The sequence below is a fragment of the Hyperolius riggenbachi genome, chromosome 1 (genome assembly GCF_040937935.1).
Source record: "Hyperolius riggenbachi isolate aHypRig1 chromosome 1, aHypRig1.pri, whole genome shotgun sequence".
Lineage (NCBI taxonomy): Eukaryota > Metazoa > Chordata > Amphibia > Anura > Hyperoliidae > Hyperolius > Hyperolius riggenbachi.
In genome coordinates, this window is record NC_090646.1 from 421421473 (window position 1) to 421439991 (window position 18519).

At 45.7% G+C, this 18519-nt stretch overlaps 1 protein-coding gene across 2 annotated transcripts in view; it reads left to right on the top strand.

The window, feature by feature from the left end:
- The window catches only part of PCSK5 (proprotein convertase subtilisin/kexin type 5), a 639880-nt gene that overhangs the window by 611135 nt on the left and 10226 nt on the right, over positions 1–18519 (top strand). For both annotated transcript variants that reach the window (XM_068236619.1, XM_068236629.1), the window contains exons 31-34: positions 4331–4567; positions 7349–7576; positions 8240–8417; positions 18050–18267. In XM_068236619.1, the coding sequence (XP_068092720.1) occupies positions 4331–4567; positions 7349–7576; positions 8240–8417; positions 18050–18267 (861 nt within the window). The remainder of the gene's footprint in view (positions 1–4330; positions 4568–7348; positions 7577–8239; positions 8418–18049; positions 18268–18519) is intronic.

The following is an 18519-nucleotide window of genomic DNA, read 5'->3' on the forward strand; positions in this document are numbered from 1 at the left end:
GTTTCCTCAACACCTGCGGCAGCACAGAGGGGGGAGGAGGAGGAGGAAGAGTCATGGGGGGAAGAGAAGTCAGATGATGAGGAAAGTGGGTTTTTTTTAGGAGGAGGAGGCAGCAGCAGATGAACAACCGCAGCAGGCGTCGTAGGGGGCTTGTGCTGCTCAACGCTCCCGTGGTATTGTTCGTGGCTGGGGGAGGAGGAGAACTTACCTGACATCACTGAGGTAGAGCAAGAGGAGTTGGATAGTACGTCTAGATCCAACTTTGCGCAGATGGCATCTTTCATGCTGTCTAGCCTGTTGAGGGACCGCCGTATGAAAAAACTCAAGGGGAATGAACTGTACTGGGTACCCACGCTACTAGACCCTCGGCATAGGCACAAAGTGGTGGACATGTTACCAACTCACCTGAAGGCAGAAAGGATACTGCACATGCAGAACAAGCTGGCAACTATGCTTTACAGTGCGTTTAAAGAGACACTGAAGCGAAAAAAAAATATGATATAGTGAATTGGTTGTGTACTATGAATAATTACTAGTAGATTAGCAGCAAAGAAAATATTCTCGTACTTTTATTTTCAGGTATATAGTGTTTTTTCTAACATTGCATCATTCTATAATATGTGCAGATTACACAACACTCAGCATTCAAAATGAGTCTTTCAGAGCAGTCTGTGAAGTAATGACCTCTCCTCTAGCAGAGGAAAAGTAAATAGTCCAGGAACAGTTGAGATAATAAAAGTCAGATAACAGCCCTCTCTACGACTAAAGCTGGCCATACACTGGCCCGATTCGCCGCCGTTTCGACAGCAGATTCGATCACTGGGATCGATCGAATCTGCTACCAATCATTCGCGCTACACACCGAATTTCGATCCTTTTCGTCCGATCCCGTCGATTGCTTCGTGCGGAAAATTAGTGTCGATCGCCCGCAGGGTAGGGAGCGCGTCGCTAGCGGCGTTCGAGTACCCGACGACCGACGCAATAGAGCCGCATACATTACCTGCTCCGCCGGCACGACTACCCCCGGTCACCGCTGCTCCGTGTCCGCGCTGGTCTCCGGCATGCTTCAGTTCCTCCTGCCCGGAAGGAAGTTTAAACAGTAGAGGGCGCTCTACTGTTTAAACTTCCTGCCGGGCAGGAAGAAGTAAAGCATGCCGGGGCCAGAGACCAGAGCGGAGACGGAGCAGCGGTGACCTGGGGACTGGAGTCGCGTCGGCGGAGCAGGTAATGTATGCGGGCGGGGGGAGCGGCGGCGGCACCACCACCACCACAACAGATTGTGAACGGTTTCAGGCTGAAATCGGTTCACAATCTGTTTGCAGTAAAGGTAGCCATACGATCCCTCTCTGATCAGATTCGATCAGATAGGGATCTGTCAGTTGGTCGAATCTGATGGCAAATCGACTAGTGTATGGCTACCTTAACTTAGTCGGAGAGCTTAATGGCTTGTTTGCATAGAGATAACAACTGGAGTTTCTCAACTCTTCCTGTACTGGAAACAATTACACTGGTGTATCTGATCTTAATGTTTTATTTCTTAGCTGTGCTACACATACAAATCATAATATCATCATTTTTTTTCGCTTCAGTGTCTCTTTAAGGGTGATGTCATAGCACAACGGAATAAAGGTGCCACTGACAGTAATCCTCCTCCTCCCATGTCCACGCAGGCAAAGACAGGACGCTCTAGCGATCTCATGGTGATAGAAACAAAGAAGGGGTGTCCGCACTATATCCCGTAAATCAAGTTCCTTTATTATGGACGTATCCACACCGATTCACACATCATATAGCTGACATGTTTCGAACCAACAGGTCCTTACTCATAGCTCATGGTGATGTTGGACATGCGGACATTCTTTAGTCCAATGCCTCGCCTTAGTGCTTCCGATCCACCCTCCACCAACGCCTGGTCCGGCAGGTAGCCGACTACCTGGCCTTAAGTGTGGATATAGACACTGTGAGCAGCGATGAACCCTTGGACTACTGGGTGCGCAGGCTTGACCTGTGGCCAGAGCTGTCCCAATTTGCCATCCAACTTCTGTCTTGCCCTGCCTCAAGCGTCCTGTCAGAAAGGACCTTCAGCGCAGCTGGAGGCATTGTCACTGAGAAGAGAAGTTGCCTAGGTCACAAAAGTGTTCAGTACCTCACCTTTATCAAAATTAATGAGGCATGGATCCCGGTGGGTTACTGCCCGCCCTAAGACTAAGTCAGTCCCCACACACAGCATCTCTGCCTGCACGCCGTGTGACTGGCTGCCTGCCCCAAGACTAAGTCGGTCCCCACACAGCATTTCTTCCTGCAGGCCGCTTGACTTCCTTCTCCGCCACCACCAACAGGGTCCAGGACTCCAGGCGGATTTCTGAATTTTTAAGGCCGCTGTTAGCAGCGGCCGCTATAATAATTTTTCTGGTGCATGTACATGCCTGCTTAATTTTTCTGGCTGCACTGCAGCTGCAACAACAAAAACAAAAGGCATGTACATGTATCAATTCCTCTTTGTGATTGTTACCATGCCGCAGTGAAGGGGCTTGCGTATCACAATGAAGCAATGACCGACACCTATATGAGTGGGTTGGGGTTGGGGGGCACACCTGACCCAAGAAAGTAGATAATAAGGTTGTTGCTTCATTGTGGACAGACCAAATTCGATCAGCCGGACACTCAATCACTGTTGTTCTGTCATTCAACTACCTCAGCCCGACCATATGGGCTTGAAAACAACTATCGCCTGCACTCTGGCCATGGTGTGCACTAGTCCAGCACGGCCGTCACTACACAAATAGCTGTTTGCGGTGCGTTACACAGTGAGTTTGGTCTGTCAGTGTGAAGCAGTACACTAATTACACTACCTGATTGATGTATACACATGCAAGATGTTTTAAAGCACTTCAGGCCTCCAATTTAGCAATAAAATGTGATTTCTGCCCTTAAAACGCTGCTGTGCTTCAAATCCTGATTTTTCCCAGGGACTTTTGGCGTGTATCCCATTGCACCATGCCCCCCCCCCCCCCCCCCTCCAGGTGTTAGACCCCTTGAAACATCTTTTCCATCACTTTTGTGGCCAGCATAAATGTTTCTAGTTTTCAAAGTTCGCCTCCCCAATGAAGTCTATTGCGGTTCGCAAAAGTTCGCATGTACGTGAACGTTTGCGGAAGTTTGCGAACGCGGTTCGCAAACCGAAAATCAGAGGTTCGGGCCATCTCTATTCTCTTGTAAACAATGCCAGGCTGCCATGCTGATGCTCTGCCTCTAATACTTCCAGTCACTGGCCCAGAATGAGCATGCAGATCCGATGCTTTGACTCTGGTCTGACACCACTGGCTGCATGCTTCTTGCAGTTATATGACTCAAGTACAACTAAAGACAAAACCTCAGCATGACAGCCAGGCAACGGGCAATGAAAATGGCAGCTTCAGTATTCCTCTTACTTCAGGTTCCCTTTAACCACTTGATGACCCAGCCTTTACCCCCCCTTAAGGACCAGCGCTGTATTTTCTGATCTGTGCTGGGTGGGCTCTACAGCCCCCAGCACAGATCAAACACCAGGCAGAGCGACCAGATCGCCCCCTTTTTTTCCCCACTAGGGGGATGATGTGCTGGGGGGTCTGATCGCTCCTGCCTGCGTGTGGCTGGCGGGGGGGGGGCACCTCAAAGCCCCCTCCACCGCAGGATTCCCCCTCTCCCTCTCCTCCCTCCCTTCCCCGGAGATCCGAGGCTGCACAGGAACGGATCTGTCCTGTGCAGCCTCTAACAGGCTCCTGCCTGTCATGTGACAGCGATCCCCGGCCGCTGATTGGCCGGGGATCGCTGATCCAGTACAACGCTGCTACTGTTAGCAGCGTTGTACAAATGTAAACAAAGCGGATTATTTCCGCTTGTGTTTACATTTAGCCTGCGAGCCGCGATCGGCGGCCCGCAGGCTATTCACGGAGCCCCCCGCCGTGAATTGACAGGAAGCAGCCGCTCGCGCGAGCGGCTGCTTCCTGATTAATTAGCCTGCAGCCGGCGACGCAGATCTGCGTCGCTGGTCCTGCAGCTGCCACTTTGCCGACGCGCGTTATGAGTGCGCGGTCGGCAAGTGGTTAAACTCTACCCCACAAATCCCATCCCTTGCAGGTGATGCCACCCACCCCTCAGCAAACACATAGTTGCCAGAGCTCAGGCAGCTGTCAATGATGGTTGCATGTGGGAATCAGGTGCCTTTGCAGGGCATGGACGTATAGGCACATGCTTAGTATACCTAGTGATAAATCTAGCCATGCTTTTAGGAAAATAAAAATATATTTATACTTTGTTATAAACTATTAATGCCATTTGTTCTTTTTAGCATGTTTGCCTGAATACTTTCTGCTGGAAAATGAATGCTTGAGCTCTTGTCCTGATGGATATTATGATGAAGATGACAGATGTTTACCTTGTGATCTCATGTGTGCAAAATGCAACGGGCCTGACCCAGATGACTGTGAGAAGTGTTCCAGTCCCACTTTTTTCCTTTACCATGGAAACTGCTATGGAAACTGTCCACAGGGAACCTATTACACACATGTAGACAGAGAGTGTCAAGGTATGTATGCCTGCCGAGACCTGTGTCCCTCACATTCATTAATGCCAGTTCCAATGGGTAAATTCCTGACCACAGATGTATATCTCTGTTTCTGCTCTCAATGCTCCCATCTACACTGAGGCCAGGTTCACAGTGGTCAGTCTCATAACGCATGCATTACAATACATTATAATCAGTGGCGTAGCTAAGGAGCTATGGGCCCTGGTGCAAGTTTTGCATTGGGTTCCCCAAGAAGCACTTTATACATAACAATTGATACGGCGCACCAAAACCTGCCAAGGACAACCAGTGTCAGAGGTGCAAGAAGGGGATAGGGAACAGCTTGTTAATGATTAATACCATTCAAAGCAGCATCACAGGACCAATAGAGAACTAATACTGCAATTGAGGGAGGGCTCTACGGGGTCCCTCTGGCACAAGGGCCCTGGTGTGGTCGAGTCCTCTGCAACCCCTATTGCTACGCCACGGATTATAATGAGTGCGAACTGCAATGGAGACTGGACATAGACTTTCATACAAAGCCTGCATGCACTGTGTTAGAATAATGCTATCAGTTACAACACAGTACTGTGAACAGGCCCATAAAATAGTATGGGCAGTGAGTTGACATGCAGCATTATTTTGCAACGCAACTCACCACTGTGAACAGGGCCTGACAGTAAACGGAGATGGAGCTCAATGGCTATGGCCAGTCGCGTGTGGTCATGTATTAGTCATGGCGAGAATCCGAAGACAGCAACAAAAGTTGTTGACCAACTGTACAAGATTTCTAAGCAAGCTTTTGAAACTTTAAGTTTCTTCTTCAGGCATGTTACTGAACTGGATCAGAACCATACAAAGTAGAGTCACATACTCAAGCTTATATATGATTTTATGGGGTATACAGCTACCCTAGAAAATCATACATAAGCTCAGAGGCATAACTAGAAATCACTGGGCCCACCTGAAAAACTTTGGATGCGGCCTCCTCCCCTCACTTTTTGCACAGGTAAACTGAGAACCAATGTTATTCAATTGGCTGGTGCCCACTTGAATGTGTTTTCCCCATGCAGATAAGAACAGACAGCAGTAGAGCACTGCAGGCATTTTCTCTATCAGTTACATTAACTTCTGTGAAATGCGTGCATGTTTGCACACATGGTGTACAGAAAACACATACAGAAAACCAACAGAGGAGCGTGCTCCCAGCCTCAGCTTATTACACTCACTCTGTACTCCTTTGATGGAGCAGAACTAACTCTGCAGACTCCTCTGGCAGCATCACTACAGTACACAGCACTTGAGGAGAGGGTGATAAGGCTGGGGGTAGGGCGCTGCACACAAGACCCTGCAGAAACCTGAATAGGAATTGTCTACAAATCTTTGTCTGCAAAACTTTGTGTGATTCCTTATCAATGGCTGAGCAGATGCAGTCATTAGAACAATTGTGCAGAGAGCAGAACGTTTTTTCTATCCGAGCCCTCAGTTGTCAGTGTCTCAGGACAGGGAAAATAATCTTCTCCCTCCACGGGGCTCCCTGTGGCTTCTGGGCCCCCTGCGGCTGCATCCCTTGCAGGGACTAATGTTACACCCCGGTATAAGCTTGAGTATGTGACACTCCTTTTGTATGGTCTGATCCAGTTCTGTATAATGCCTGAGGAAGAAACTGAAAGTTTTGAAAGCTTGCAGAGAAATCTTGCACAGTTGGTTATAAACCCCATTGGCAGTATGATTCTTTCCGGATTTTAGGGTCTAAAAGCGGTACAATTTTTTTGCACCCTTAAAGACCCTAAAACCTGGAAAAAATCATGCTGCCAGGGAGTTCTGCACAGTCCCAGCAATCACTCACCTCCCTGGCTCCAGCACTGCAGTTATGCCTCCATCCTCCGGGTGGCGCTGCAACTCTAAAATGAGATTGCAGGCTGTCGTCATGACGGCAGCCAACGATCTCACCAAAAGGAAGCAGAGCCCTAGAGGAGAGGAAGAAGAATGGCGGCCGACCTCGGGATCCCTGGGAGGTATGTAGAAACACTCCCCCTGTGCGCATTGCTCTGCATAGAGCCTCCAGCGGCTACCCCGAGCAGAGGTCGGGATTACGGCTCTTAGCTGCGGTTTTCCGGTTATATATATATATATGATGTTAAAGTTTACTACTAGTTTCTATTACATGAATTATCTGCACTCCAGTCTGGGATTCTCACAGTTTCTCAGCATGTGACAGGCAGCTCCCTTCCCCCCTCAGCCTCACTCTGTGAGGAGTAAACTAAGCACAAAGAGCCTGCAGGGGGCGTTCATAACTTGTATTCATTACAACAGAGGCAGCTCCTTCCTCCCTGGGTCGACAAAGCTTGACAAAGAAAAGATTAGATATATTCCCCTACTCTATGGAACTCACTTCCACAATCAGTACGAGAGGCTCCTTCTCTGGACAGCTTTAAAAAAAGGCTAAAAACTCACCTCTTTTCCCTAGCCTTTGAGACTGCATAATGCAGGGTCACAGCGCTTTGAGTCCCCAGGGAGAAAAGCGCTATATAAATATTATTGTTATTGTTATTGTTATATTGCAGAGACAGTGCAACTAGAGAAGGCTGCAGTAATCCAGACCACATTAGAACAGGAATTTATAGGATAGAAGAAATAAGGCTGAAAAATTAGTTACAGGGTCTCTCTAAAGGTTATTATGCTGTTGCTTATCTTTTAGAGCAGAGAAGAAGTTCTGAGTTCAGGTCAGCTTTAATGGAATTGTTGCATGGATATGTATTTGACTTGCATTCCTTTTTCTGAAACGTCATTTTCTTACAGACTGCGCCAGTATGTGTAAATCCTGCCATTTACCTCATGCTTGTGATGAATGTAAAGATGGGTTAGTTAAAAACATCAAAGGTGACTGTGTGTCATATAAGGAGTGCACCATCCATGAATATCGCGATGAACATAAAGGCTGTCTTCCATGCCATAAGCAGTGCTCACGGTGTACGGGGCCAACTGAACACCAGTGCCTGAGCTGTAAAGACAACCACTACCTCCTCGGTGAGTACAGGAAGCAGTATAAGTACAGGTGAGGGGGAATTTAAAAGTACATAACTCAGAGCAAGCATAAGAAGAATTTACTGTCGGTATTGCAAAACATAAGTCTCCTGAGTAGCTCTCTCAGTGATCTCCACATTATACGCAAACACTGTGTATTTTGTGCCCCAAATCACATTTACACACACATTTTAAAAATTCAGATATGTGACTAGAATCAAATGTGGCTACTGCCACCAGAAGGATGATTGGAGAAACTTTCCAGAATGATTTCTGCGCAGATAAGCTGCTACAGTATATACAAGAAGACTGTCCTGTTGCATGGCAGCATTAGGGATCACTACTGGACATAATCAGGGGCACCTGTACTGATGCCACATTTTCACTGAAACAATGACATCAAATATGCAGCCTCTGTACATAACTTAACAGCAGAGGAGTGGCTTCTGCATTGGTAGTCCAGAGTGCAATGGGGCTTTGTTAGAGCCCCCCTACAGTAAAGTGATCACAGCACCCCACCCCCAATCCTCCAACTACTGCACTTTTGTGTAAGCTGTAACAACATGCACATGCTGGTTATTGAACAGATAATTAGATTGGTCAGAATTTTTTGTACATGGTGCCATCAGTTTTTCATTTAATATCAGCACACGTCCTACTTTTCAGATTCCGCCTGTGTAAATACGTGTCCCAGTGGCTACTACTCAGAAGATGATGAAAAGCGTTGTGTTCCCTGCCACAGCACCTGCAAGACCTGCAGTGGGAGTCGCAGCAGCCAATGCCTGTCCTGTAAAGAGGGATGGTACTCTTTGGGTCACAGCTGTGTACAGCGTTGCATCACAGGGTAAGTGTAACGATTGTGGAATTATTTCCGTGGTCAGCGCACAGGATGCGCGCTGACACTGCGGAAATCCTCCACAAGCGTATAATCTGAGAGAGCCCAGCTGCGGTGCAATGCACCTGTAGAGGGGAATTCCTGCCGGCAGATGGAGCTGTGGAGAACAGAGGAACAACCCTTCTGTACTGCCACATATGCCAGATAGGAATTGTACATGGGGAAGAAATGCAGGGCAAGATAGCCCTTAAAGGGAGAGAGCACAGAGACAGAATAAATGCGTGTCCACCAATCTAGTCGCCACCCAGCGACGGTGAACACACAACAATAGAACCAAAGTGGGAACGCAATCGCAAGAGAGGCGATTGCCAGAAGTGACACAAGACCGAGCAGGACAGAGTACGAGAGTAGCAAAAGGCACAGCAAACAAGAACAATAAGAAAAATAACAAACGCGAACACCGCACTCATTCGCAACAGCGAACGCATTTGAGCACGATCACCGCGCGTTAGGCGCCCAGTGATAAGCGTGCCACCCTAACTAACCAATGAACACAAATAAACAAAACAGGAACGCTTGCTAAACAGCTGCCTTACCTCAGGCAACCACAAGCGTTTGCTCCAGACCGACAGACGAACGGAAAACAGGAATAGGGCAGATAAGATCCACCTCTCTTCCGCCAAGTACCGAAACAGAGCTAGCAAGATCCACTGCTCTTTTCCACCAGAGCAAGTGTGAACCAAGTAGAGAAACAGAGCTAGCAGGATCCACTGCTCTTTTCTACCCGAGCAAGTGTGATCCAAGTACCGAAACAGAGCTAGCAGGATCCACTGCTCTTTCTGCCAGAGCGAGTGCGATCCACACGGCAAGACAGACAGAAGGAGTAACCAGTAGCAACCGCAGCTACGGTAAAACTCCCAGACATAGACTAGAGAGATCCACTGCCACTAACGCTAGGGCAAGTGCGATCCAGGTACTGGACCAAAGGATACACCATCGCCAACCGCTGGTGACAGTGCAATCGCAAGGACAAGACAAGACAGGCAATACAGATAATACAACCTGACTGCACTAGAAGGAATGCCTAGTGCAGTCCCCAGGAATTACTCTAAGATAATCTTCGCAAACGACAGCAAGGCTGACACTCTAGGAGTGTTTGCAGGAACAAACCTTCATGACCAGCAAAGGATTGTGGGAGAACATGGTATTTATACTGCAAGCCTTCAAAGGAGGCAGCTAGGCAATTTGCATGACAAGTGTATGCAAATTCTTCAGAAGCAGAGCAGGTCTGAAACTTTAAATACAAATGTAAGGGATTAAAGCGGAATATAACCCTGCATTTCAACTTTGCTCTAAAACATTATTTACAGTATATTATATGCAACCAGCATTTTTTTTTTTACTAGACCAGCATTGGAAGGGTTACACAGAGTTTTAAAGTTCCTGGAGATTTCTGCAGACGCATCCGAAGCTAAAATAGATACATTTTGTTTACATAAATGTATCTAAGTGTTGAATGTTACACACTTTGGCTGTCCTCCAGCTCAGTCAGAGGGAGTGAGTCACATTCAACACTTAGATACATTTATGTAAACAAAATGTATCTATTTCAGCTTCGGATGCGTCTACAGAAATCTCCAGGAACTTTAAAGCCCTGTGTAACCCTTCCAGTGCTGGTCTAGTAAAAAAAAAAATGCTGGTTGCATATAATATACTGTAAATAATGTTTTAGAGCAAAGTTGAAATGCAGGGTTATATTCCACTTTAAACAGGGCGCTCTACAGCACAGATAACCGATAAACGTTCCTTCATAGATCAAACCTTAGAACATATAAAAGTCCCAAACAGAGTCCATATGCAACTGTTTCCAGATTCCAATAACATGCAGATACTCTTCCTGTAACACACAGTAACCAGTGTACGCTCACCAGATGTCAAGCTGCCTTCTCAGGATCAGCTAATAGCGCTTCTGGCCCAGCCAGTAGTCAGGATCTCCTAGATGCGTTCAGCCTTCTCTTGTATCCTCAAACAAATATCATGGCTGACCCAGCACAGACCAGCAATCACGCTTCACAGGCACTGTCAGCGATCCTCCTCCAGCATCAATGTCCCTAAGACTCAAACAGCGATCAGCATAGTGTAAAACCGTTTTTTTTTATTTAAAACATTAAAAGAAGTGCACTCACAAAAGTCCAGTATAAATGCGCATATAAAATCTCCTAGAGCTCGTCTGGCGTCCCTTGCTCCTTAGGCTCCGCCCAACTAGTTTCGTCCTATGACTCATCAGGGGCGCATTTACACTGGACTTTTGTGAGTGCATTTCTTTTAATGTTTGAAATAAAAAAACGGTTTTACAGTATGCTGGTCCCTGTTTGAGTCTTAGGGACATTGATTCTGGAGGAGGATCGCTGACAGTGCCTGTGAAGCGTGATTGCTGGTCTGTGCTGGGTCAGCCATGATATTTGTTTGAGGATACAAGAGGAGGCTGAACGCATCTAGGAGATCCTGACTACTGGCTGGGCCAGAAGCGCTATTAGCTGATCCTGAGAAGGCAGCTTAACATCTGGTGAGCGTACTGGTTACTGTGTGTTACAGGAAGAGTATCTGCACGTTATTGGAATCTGGAAACAGTTGCATATGGACTCTGTTTGGGACTTTTATATGTTCTAAGGTTTAATTTATGAAGGAACTTTTATCGGTTATCTGTGCTGTAGAGTGCCCTGTTTAATCCCTTACATTTGTATTTAAAGTGACACACACACTTAAACACAGGAGCGATCCAGGATAACAGTAGCTATACATAGAAAGTGGATTGAGGAGCGCACAATATAGGGTTTTTTATCGAGGTCTGAAACTTGCAAAGTGAAGACAGGTCTCTTTTCCAGAGACCTGCAGCCCACAGACTTAAGGAATGGTCAAACAGCTGTCTGCCTGTGCAGACAGCTGAGGGGATCATTACAGTACCCCCCCCCCCCCCCCCCCCTCTAGAGACGGCTTCCAGACGTCTCTCAAATCTGATATTAGCAACAAAAAAAACTCTGACTGAAGACTCATGAAGGTCGGGACAGCCCGACAAGGCCCAATTCCAGAGTCAATCTTCCCGAAACCGACCCCGTGGGAAGCAGAAGCCACCGAAACATGCCCATCAGTACTACAAGTCTCAGCGTAACACCCATCAGAACTGTGAATGCCAGAGAAGAACCCATCGACACCCTCCGAGCAATGCCTGCCACCTTCCAGGGACCGTCCAAAAATACCAAACCTGCCACAATACCTATTTGAAGTGTCCCTTTCCACATAGAAACCACTGTCGATCTCATGCAGGGTACCAGGAAATATTTCTCCCAGAATCTCCCAGAACACTTTGAAGCTCTGCAGAGATCCCAAGAGGGCAGAACGATCACCAGGCTCACATGGAGAACTATCAAGAACCCCTATGGAACCAATGACAATTCCGGATTCAGGATTACCAGGACAAGCATCAAGATCAGGGCTTTCAGGGACCACTTCTGGGCATGCAGGCAGGCAACATCAGAACATGTTTCGACCGAGGAAGCATCTGAGCATGCAGGCAACCGAGACTCACTTGGGCTTTCTGGGTCACAGAGCGCATCAGGGTACACTAGCACAAGAAAAACCTCAGGACACGTCGAGGAACTGCCAACCTCAGAGTCCGTCATGACAAGATCAAAACCAAAACCGTGCAGAGAATCATCACGAGTAGTGGTCACAAGCACTGGACTTTCAAAAGAAGACTTGCACTTCGACTTAGAAATTTCTGTGACTGTACTGGTATCTAACCAACACTCATCATTGACTATGCATGACTGAAGCTCCACCAGAGCTGCAAAAGTAGTCAATATAGCAGCGATGCCTACTGAAGTGGGCAATACCTCAGACGGCCCTGCGGGACAGGAGGCACCTCCTAAAAGTTCTGCACCCTTTGGGAGGAACTCGGAGATCTCCATAACATCAAACAAAAACCCAGGAGCATTGTTTCCCAAGTTTTCTGACAAAGAAATCAAGGATTCTGAACTATACATGTTACAGGGCAAAACATCAAATACATTTTGTGGACAGAGCAAATGTCCCAGGGATGGTTCTACAATCCGCTGAGACTGAATTTTATCTTCACGAACAGGATGCACAGGAATATTTACTGGAACACACACAGACTCCCTAACTCTAATCTCACTGCACGCAGAATACTGCATAGCAGTCAAACTAGACTGCAATTCCAAAATGGCAGAAAAACAGGTGAGAAACTGAGAATGGTAGCAATACCCAGACGAGCCTCTAGGGTCACTGCAGGAGATTCTATGCAAGGCAATACTGACTCATCCAGGGAACAGGGTGGAGAGTCAGTACTATCTGCTGAGCAAGAAAGAGACTCACAAATGTCGGTACGAGTGGACATCATGGTTTTATTCATGGTACAGGGCAGGCTCACAGAGACCTTCTCTGGACAATGCACATATTCCCCAGTATCAGATTCACAAAACCAAAGCGCTGTCTCACCCTTAGACTTGGCTAACAATGTCGAATCCGAGGAGTCAGAACGCAAAATTTGCGAATCCAAGATCGCTTTAGGTTGTGAAACTGACGCTTCCAAAGCGCAAACCTCCGCAATCTGTGGACCAGACTGCAAGGTGTTCAGGACAGAAACACTGGAGCAACTGTCATCAGGCAATGGGCCTCTACAGGTGTGAACAGACATAGATTCGTTTGCAGAAGAAGTTGCGACAACAACAGGAGAAACTTTATTAGACATATTAATATTACTTTTGATGCTGCATAGTTTCGGAATTTTCCCCATAGCAGGATCATAGATGGAAGATCGTAAAGAATTACTGAGAGAAAAAGATCTGTTTTTAATTGACAAAGGATCCCACATATCTTTGACAAAACTGACACATTTATGTTGATCACAATCTGCAGAAACGCCTGAGATACAGGCATTAGATCGCACAGATTCACATTCCACAGAAACAGGAGAGAATCTTTCAGAATTCACACAGGTGTCCATCACCGTAGTACACCCATTCATTTCAGATTGCACAGTGTCTAAACTCACTTGCTTTACCCCAGAAAGACAGGAACAATCATCAGACAATGGTGTCGCTTTATTGGAGTCAATTGGTTGGTGTGTGTGCAATTCATCCAAAATCGTCTGCCACAAACAAATCAGCGGATCCACAAAACATTCGTCACACTCATCAGATCCAATCAAAGCATACACCGACTTAACACAAGCATTAAGAGTCACCTCGCTTTTTTGCGATGTAAAAATCGCAAAAGGCCTTCCAATCAAACTCAAACTCCTCAACCAAAGCCCCAACCTCCCACGGAGCGAATGGTGGTTCAAACAATTCTGTATCAAAGAAACACTCACAGGGTTTGGGATCAGAAACGAGTATAGAATGAGAAGTCTCTCTGAGTTCGTCACATTCAAGTGTTTTACACATTTCAGACTTTACAGAAATAATTTCTTTATTTGTAGTTGCTATAAGCAACGGATTTTTCCGCTTGGAAGTTTTCCTAGATTTTCTCTTTTTAGTTTCAGCCGCTACAAGTGGCTGCTGTCTAGATACCAGGGAGCTGTTACTGCATTTATTATCCAGTTCGGCCTATCTGGACGAGCTTCCTCGTCCAGATAGGCACTGCTGCTACCGCCGCATGGTGCGCGCGATCGGGCGCGCTCCTGCGCGCGCACCCGCTGCCCGCCACTAGCCTCCTGATCAGTGAATGGGATTATAATTCCCATTCACCGATCTAACTTCCCCGCAGAAATACGACGCTTTCTATCCAGAGAGCGCGGTATTTCTGCCCCCAGGAAACTTCTCCTCTGCTTTTTGGTTCCTGGATGCGAGATCGTTCGCATCCAGGACTTTTTTCACTGTGGCCATCTTGTTGCCAAATAGTAAACTGCACCCACATACATTTTTATTTAAACAATTATATTATTTAACATTTAAAATTAGCAGTTTCCCTCCCACACCAAAAATTACCCACATACATTTTTTTTGAAAAAAAAAATACAATAAAAAAAAACAACGTAAATAGTTACCCAAGGGTCTAAACTTTTTAAATATGCATGTCAAGAGAGTATGTTATTATATTTAAAATTATAAGCTTATAAATAGTGATGGACGCAAATTGAAAAAATGCACCTTTATTTCTAAATGAAATATTGGCACCATAAATTGTGATAGTGACATCGTTTAAACGGTGTAATAACCGGGACAGATGGGCAAATAAAATACATGGGTTTTAATTACGGTAGCGTATATTAATTTCAAACTATAATGGCCAAAAACTGAGAAATAATGATTTTTTTTCATTTCTTTCTTAATCTTCCTGTTAAAATGGATTTAGAAAAAAATAATTCTTAGCAAAATGTACTACCCAAACAAAGCCTAATTAGTGGCGGAAAAAAACAAGATATAGATAAATTCATTGCGAAAAGTATCAATAAAGTTATAGGCGAATGAATGGGAGGTGAACGTTGCTCGGATGCATGAGATTTTCGGCACTGCGGTGCTGAACCGGTTAACAAACTGAATGGTTTTGCATGAAAGGGATTGAACAGCTGACTGATTAGCAGATACATACTCATCAAGCATGGGTGGTAAACCAGGCAGCTTAAACCAGTGGGAAAAAACCAATGTAAGAAACTGATAAAGATTATCCTCCCAGGAATTGCTTTTCAATATCTCATAAGCCCACACAAACAGATCTCCTTGCAATAGCGTATAAACGAATTGGAGAGCTGATGTGGACGGGTCAGTAATTTGAAAGGTAGGATTCAGCAAAAATCTTACACATTCAGCAAGGAAGTCTTCCTTAGTTTCAGAGTCTAGTCTTTTGAAGCTCTTAAAGATATAAGAACCAAATTCGACAAAAACGTACAAATCGGAAATTCCCTCTACACTGGGAATTTTGGTTTTGTTGATCATACTGTAACGATTGTGGTATTATTTCCGTGGTCTGAGAGAAACCAGCTGCGGTGCAATGCACCTGTAGAGGGGAATTCCTGCCGGCAGATGGAGCTGTGGAGAACAGAGGAACAAGAACAATAAGAAAAATAACAAACGCTAACTAAACGCGAACACCGCACTCATTCGCAAAAGTGAACGTGTTTGAGCACGATCACCGCGCGTTAGGCGCCCAGTCATAAGCGTGCCACCCTCACTAACCGATGAACACAAATAAACAAAACAGGAACGCTTGCTAAACGGCTGCCTTACCTCAGGCAACCGCAAGCATTTGCTCCAGACAGACAGACGAACGGAAAACAGGAATAGGACAGATAAGATCTACCGCTCTTCCGCCAGAGCGAGTGCGATCCGGGTTCAGGGATAGGACAGGAAGGATCCACTGCTCTTTCCGCCAGAGCGAGTGTGAACCAAGTACCGAAACAGAGCTAGCAAGATCCACTGCTCTTTTCCACCAGAGCAAGTGTGATCCAAGTACAGAAACGGAGCTAGCAGGATCCACTGCTCTTTCCGCCAGAGCGAGTGCGATCCACACGGCAAGACAGTCAGAAGGAGTAACCAGTAGCAACCGCAGCTAAGGTAAAACTCCCAGACATAGACTAGAGAGATCCACTGCCACTAACGCTAGGGCAAGTGCGATCCAGGTACTGGACCAAACGATTCACCATCGCCAACCGCTGGCAACAGTGCAATCGCAAAGGACAAGACAAGACAGGCAATACAGATAATACAACCTGACTGCACTAGAAGGAATGCCTAGTGCAGTCCCCAGGAATTACTCTAAGATAATCTTCGCAAACGACAGCAAGGCTGACACTCTAGGAGTGTTTGCAGGAACAAACCTTCATGACCAGCAAAGGATTGTGGGAGAACATGGTATTTATACTGCAAGCCTTCAAAGGAGGCAGCTAGGCAATTTGCATGACAAGTGTATGCAAATTCCTCAGCAGCAGAGCAGGTCTGAAACTTGCAAAGTGAAGACAGGTCTCTTTTCCAGAGACCTGCAGCCCACAGACTTAACGAATGGTCAAACAGCTGTCTGCCTGTGCAGACAGCTGAGCGGATCATTATAGTAAGACTAAAACATGATGAAAGAAAAAATACAGTTTCGTTCAGCAGTTTAAGTGAAGAATAATCATATGCATTTTCTGTGTGTTATTCTGTCTTTATATCAGTTTAATACCCTATATGGCAAGTTGGTAGAAGGATGGTTGTACTGACAACCACTTAGTTTCTACCACATTGCACAATGATTTTACTTAAGTATAGGGACTCTGGAAATTCCTAACAGTAGGGCAGAGCTCAAAGATGTCATCAGTGTGCAGCTTCTCTCTCCTATCAATGAACAGAGCGAGGAAGGGCTATTTCCTGTGCTATGTTTCTCACAACCACTAATCCACTAACCATGGCCACATGGGTCAATTTTTCTGCCAGATTCAATCACCATCTAATCTACCAGTGATTATTGGCCCCAATAAGTCTGTAAACTTCCAATTGATTTTCAACCGTCTACAGATTGAAAGTTTAATTGTGTATGGCAATAAACTTTTGTTACATGGGCAGAGGGAGGAGTACAGGGGTTGTATGGCTTCACTGACATAGGGCTGGTGCACACCAAAAACCGCTAGCTGATCTGCAAACGCTAGCGGTTTTTGAAGCGGTTATTGTGTAGCAGATTTATATTTTGTTACAGTAAAGCTGTAACTGAACAGCTTCTGTAACAAAAATGCTTGGAAAACCACTCTGATTTAGCGTTTTTCACAGCGGTTTTCCACTTTCCTATACTTAACATTGAGGCAGAAACGCCTCAGAAATCTAAAAAATGCTGCAGGACCCAAGTTTGCGATTGGGGAAAAACGCACCGCTCTGGTGTGCACCAGCCCATTGACTAACATAAGCCAATCGGTTTTCCCCCCGAAAGCTTTTTAAAAAACACTCAGAACCGCTCTTGGTATGCACCAACCCTTAGATGGGAATCATAGCAAATGTACTGGTTAGACGTTTGTTTCTTAGACAGAGTACAGGAGGCATGTGAATAGTTAAACTACTGCTCATCTACTTGCACTCACTTCAGTCAAAGGAAATATAATTAGGAGCAATGCAGGATTCCCATTCAAAGAATATGATACAGCTTTGCCGTTGTAGCTGCAGTTTGATAAACAGTTCCTGAAAAATCCTAATTATTTCCACAGCTTTGGCACAAGAAGACCCTGCGCTGGAGTATGAGACAACACATGTTTGGAATCATTGCACAATACCCCCATATTGGCTGAGAGATGCCTGACTTTGTACTTTTTGTACAGTTTTTCTGGAACAACACAATATTTCAGTGATTAGGTTGCCATAGAACCAGCAATTCCGTGAAACACAGTACCAAATAGTTCCAAAGCCTGCAGAGCAAAATCTATGCAAAGAATCACTACCCTGGAACTAGTACTTGCTGTTGTAGTAATAAAAAGTCTGCTTCTATCAGAAGCTGCTGAAAATGTTTGCTGAAATAACACAGCAATCAAAACACACTACAGTACATAAAACATGAATGATAAGGAACTGACATTAAATACAAAAAAAATAATTTCTATGTGTAGAAGTATAAATAGGCCCTCCGTTCCTGTTTCTAAATATTCTGATGTGTTTGATCTGCAGATACTATGCTGATAATGTCACTGCATCATGTGAGAGATGTCACCGGAGTTGTAAAGATTGTCAGGGGCCAGACATGAATCACTGCACTGCCTGCTTCACCAAGTTTTTCCTGATGAGAACTGAAAAACAGTGCTATAGTTCATGTCCTGAGTATTACTATGAAGACCGTGTCAAAAATACCTGTGAAAGATGCCACGCAACCTGCAGGACATGTTCTGGTAAGTGCTTCTTCTAACTCTCTTCTTAAGGGGAGGTATTTCAGCTTACAGTGACCCTGAGATGAATACTTATAAAAGGTTTATATATACCTGGGGATTCCTCCACCCCCCTCCGTACCGACCGCTCCCATGCAGTCTTCCTCTGCCTTCTCGTTGTCTAGGTAGAAGCTCCGTAAGTTTGATGCCCGGCACAGCCACTTGACCCGCTGCACTCCTGTGGTCGGGAGGGCACTGTGCCTGCACAGTACTACT